The following is a 4,614-nucleotide window of genomic DNA, read 5'->3' as shown; positions in this document are numbered from 1 at the left end:
AACTGTGGAGTGTCTAGGGTGGAATCCAAATTGATGTGCGGGAACACTCTGTGATTCAACGATGGATAGGATTCGTTAAAGAGGATGTTTTCAAAAAGTTTTGAGAGGATAGGAAGTAGGCTGATTGGTCTATAGGAAGCAGGATTATTAGGAGGTTTTCCTGGTTTTGGAAGGAGAATTATAATAGAATGTTTCCAAAGAATGGGGAAATGGGTTGTTCTTAGGATACAATTATAGAGATATGTAAGGAATATTATAGCTTTGGGAGGAAGTTGGCGAAGGATTTGAGGAGTCAGAAGATCATACTCTGGAGATTTACGAGGAGTTAGCATCCTTAGTTGATATTTGACCTCAGAAGGGGTGAATGCTCTAGGAGGTAAGGAGAGTGGGATTGGTGACGATAGGTATTCTTCAATTGTTTGGGTTAGGTCAGTATGAAGTTCAGGACGAGGAATGAATGTATGAGAAAGGTGAATGGCTAGTTCTTCGGCTTTGTCTTTGTCGGATGCTGCCCATGTGCTATCATTTCGTCGAAGGGGGTGGGAAACATGTTTGGATTTTAGGATTCTTTTGGTCATGTTCCAGAGGGAATTGTCATGAGTAGAAAGGGAAGAGAGGTAGGAATTGAAGGACTCGGATCGATGGTTGGACAATTCTCTCGTAACGAGTTTACAGTAATGATTATATGTGCGACGATCAGAAGGGTGTCTTGTGCGTTGCCATAATGTTCTGTACTGGCGCTTGGTTTGAATGGGGTCTTTGAGATGTTGTGGTAGAGGATTTGTCCTGCGTTTACTGGGGACATTATAGGGTGAGGAGGCAGACCAGACAGCTTGTTGGATAAGTATTTATATTTGAAAATACAATATAACTAGCTCTGCTAGAAGATTAACAGCTCCAGTTTTGAGCCGAGTAGGAGAAGTCTAATAAACAGTTCTGACAGAAACCAACAGTTCCAACTGGAGCTATTAAAGTCTATGCCAACGGCTCTAACCAAAGCTACAGTTCCGAAGGGTTCCAGTAGTTCCAACTGGAGCTATTAAAGTCTATTCCAACGGCTTTAACCAAAGCTGCAGTTCCGAAGGGTTCCAGTAATTCCAAATGAAGCTATTAAAGTCTATGCCAACGGCTCTAACCAAAGCTACAGTTCCGAAGGGTTCCAGTAGTTCCAAATGAAGCTGTTAAGCTAGTCTATTCCAACGACTCCGACCAAAGCTACAGTTTCGAAGGATTCCAGTAGTTCGAACTGTAGCTATTAAGCAGTATATTCCAACGGCTCCAACCAAAGCTACATTTCCGAAGGGTTCGAATAGTTAAAACCGGAGGTATTATGCAGTCCATGCTTTGAGTATATATTATTTATGCGGAACGGTTCTAGCAGTTCCGAGCCATCCCTAGTCATTTTGATCCTCCATTCTCGGTATTATAATTGATACGCATTGCCCGATGCCTTCAAATTGTACTAAACCTCCTAAATTTCTGCTGGACTAAACAATACTTCAACTACAAAATAAAAGCGTCAAACATCAAAATGTATTTAAAATTTTATAAAAAGATATAAGAGATTTAGGAATTAGGGTTGTGATATGCAATGTTTATATATATTCTTTTGATTTCGATTGATTTGAATATTACACACATATGTAGTGTTTGATTAATAGTTAAATTGCACTGAATCAGTAAGAGCTTGATGGTATACAAAATAAAATCGAAGACTTGTCTATTTATTTTTATATCTTATTTTAGGGACGCCATGGAATAATAAAATGGTTTTGACTAATTTAATGTCTCTGAGCAATGTAGAAAAAATCAAATTTTTGAAATCATTTGATTGCTTTATTTGTGATTGCGATGGTAAGTTTTTTTTTTTTAAATCTATTTATTGCTATTTACTAGTGTACATTATAATACATTTATTAAATCTGATCTCAGTTAAATTGGAGTGTTACAGGCGTGTAGAGAAACTACCCATTGGTAGCACTCTAATGAGTGATATCTGGTTCGGGATAGATCGGTTACATGTGGAACATTAAGATCTTTACGTATGATTTTATTTGTGACAAAGTAAGGAGCATTGATAGTACAAGAGCCGGGAAGAAAAAAAAAACAGTTATCTCACCCCAATTTTTGATTACTTTAATGAAAACTAGGTATAATCACTAGTCAAAATTGCTGAGTCTGCCAAATATAGGTAGGGGGAATAAAAAATGGCGGCGGTTTCAAAACCTTAAAAAACACTAATTTTTCATTCGGAGCTCTATATCTTAAAAACTACCAACAACACTAGAAAATCTAAGAGAACATTATTTAAAGAAGAGTAAATTTTCTGAAATATTAGCTCTAAAAGAGCTATTTACGTCCAATAGTTCTCGAGATATAGCTTTTTAAAAAGCAAAATTTCTTAAAACTCTACTGAAAGATTAGTAGTTAGTTAATTTATTTTGAGAATTCTATATCAAAGGAACTATGTGACGTACAGATGTCTATTAACACTCAAATTAAAGCTAGTTTAATGAACTATACAGAAGTTTGTGACCTTTACCTTCGTAAGAATAGTAGTTTTCATGATATTTGCTAAAATAAATTGATTTAAAGTTGTTTTAAATATGTTTGATTTATGAAAAACTTCATTTCAGAAACCATTGGACGTACAGAGGTCTGCCAGCGCTCAAATTAAAGCTAGTAAAATTTACAATAAAATAGTTAATATGTTTATCTTTGTAGGAGTAGTAGTTTTTATGATATTTGACAAAATAAACTCACAAAATGTTAATTTCTAGTTTAATGGAATATGGTCCGGGTGCGGTCAAAAAAACTCAAATAGTAAATAGTTATACTATTTTTATTGAGCCAACGTTTCGCCCCTCGTTGCAGGGCTTCGTCAGGGCTAAAAAAGATACAAACACTTGACATAGTTACAATAAAAACCAAAAAAAAAAAAAACATAAATGGAACATAACAGGGGTATACAATGAAAAGTAAAATATAATAAGAAAAATTAAAGGTTGTAAACAGTAAATGAAAAGGATAATAGTAACAGATGGATAAGAGACAAAATAAGAGAAGAAATATTAAAGAAAGTACAAATTAAGAGATGAAAAAAGAAAAGAATTAAATCAAATGATGAGATAAAATAAGAGAAGAAATATTAAAGAAAGTACAAATTAAGAGATGAAAAAAGAAAAGAATAAAATCAAATTATGAGACAGAATTCATACCTGTTTTAACGGAAGTCAAAGACAGACTGAGCCGTTTGTATTGGGAGGAGTGGGGATGGCAGTTAGCACACCACAATAACGGAATAATTTTAAAGTAAACTTTGTAAAAAAATATTTAAATTAGGTAAACAATAAATGGTAATATACATAATAGAGGGTGGGGGGAAGAGATATTAATTAAAAAAAACTCTCGTACATAGAAAAACAAAGGAGAAATAAAGTATAAAATAATGGGATACAATATATGTAAGTGATTAAGAAAAACAATATACCAAATGAGTGGGAATACAGAGAAGTGTAACTTATAATAGAAAATTAATAATAAAGTAATTAATATAAGTATACTTAAGAAGGTAACAGATGAATATACATTAAGAGATAAGATACATGAATATAAATGAAACAGGAAGGATAGTAAATATAAAAATAATAAAATAAATGGTGAGAATCCTAAATCCTTAAGATCCACTATTCCCACCCTACGTCTTGGCTTTAAGTCCCACAACACAATTTCCATCTTTTTTCCAAATTGATAGACCCTATTCCTTTCTTACACCGTTCCAATGTGGTTTACCGGATATCTTGTTTAACCCCTTGCTGCAATTCATTCTATATCGGCGAAACTAAAAACCACTTAAGAACCGCATTTCCCAGCACAAATCTTCCATCAACTCCTGTAATCCACTTGCATCTAAATTATCAGAACACGCATTAAACCTGAATCATACTTTTAATTTCGACAATCTTTCCATTCTTGCCACTGTTCCCAACCACACCAAACGTCTCATCTCGGAGTCCATTTACATAAATTTAACTGAGAATTCCGTCAATCATAAAGTTGATAAACACTGCATCTCCTTTACATATCGACACATTTTGAACATAATAAAACCCTCATAATACTTCTTTTCACTTCGTTCTGTATTTCAGAAGCCCACTTTCTTGTCATATCTTTTATTCTTGTTTCTCTAAATTCTCACCATTTATTTAATTATTTTTATATTTACTATCCTTCCTGTTTCATTTATATTCATGTATCTTATCTCTTAATTTATATTCATCTGTTATCCTCTTAAGTGTACTTATATTAATTACTTTATGAATAGAATATGGTCCGGGAGCGGTAAAAAAACACTCAAATAGTAGAATTATACTATTTTATTGAGCCAACGTTTCGCTCCACGTTGCAGGGCTTCGTCAGGGCTAAAAAAGATACAAACACATAATTACAAAAGGAAAAAAAAAAGAGAAAAAAAACATAAGTGTAATATAACAGGGGTATAAAATGTTAAAAAGTAAGATATAATAAGAAAAATTAAAGGTTGTAAATAGTAAATGAAAAGGGTAATAGTAACAGATAGATAAGAGAAGAAATATTAAAGAAAATACAAATAAA

At 33.2% G+C, this 4,614-nt stretch overlaps 1 protein-coding gene across 3 annotated transcripts in view; it reads left to right on the top strand.

Annotated features, from left to right (window-relative positions):
• LOC106690114 (glycerol-3-phosphate phosphatase) overlaps nucleotides 1–4,614 on the top strand; it is a 31,764-nt gene that overhangs the window by 5,056 nt on the left and 22,094 nt on the right. For all 3 annotated transcript variants that reach the window (XM_067045496.1, XM_067045497.1, XM_067045499.1), the window contains exon 2: nucleotides 1,747–1,854. In XM_067045496.1, the coding sequence (XP_066901597.1) occupies nucleotides 1,767–1,854 (88 nt within the window). In that variant the 5' untranslated portion in view covers nucleotides 1,747–1,766. The remainder of the gene's footprint in view (nucleotides 1–1,746; nucleotides 1,855–4,614) is intronic.

The sequence above is a fragment of the Halyomorpha halys genome, unplaced genomic scaffold (genome assembly GCF_000696795.3).
Source record: "Halyomorpha halys isolate HHAL.00 unplaced genomic scaffold, Hhal_1.1 Scaffold1581.1, whole genome shotgun sequence".
Taxonomy (NCBI): domain Eukaryota; kingdom Metazoa; phylum Arthropoda; class Insecta; order Hemiptera; family Pentatomidae; genus Halyomorpha; species Halyomorpha halys.
The sequence above is the reverse complement of the archived record's forward strand: the minus strand, read 5'-3'. Positions and strand labels throughout refer to the sequence as shown.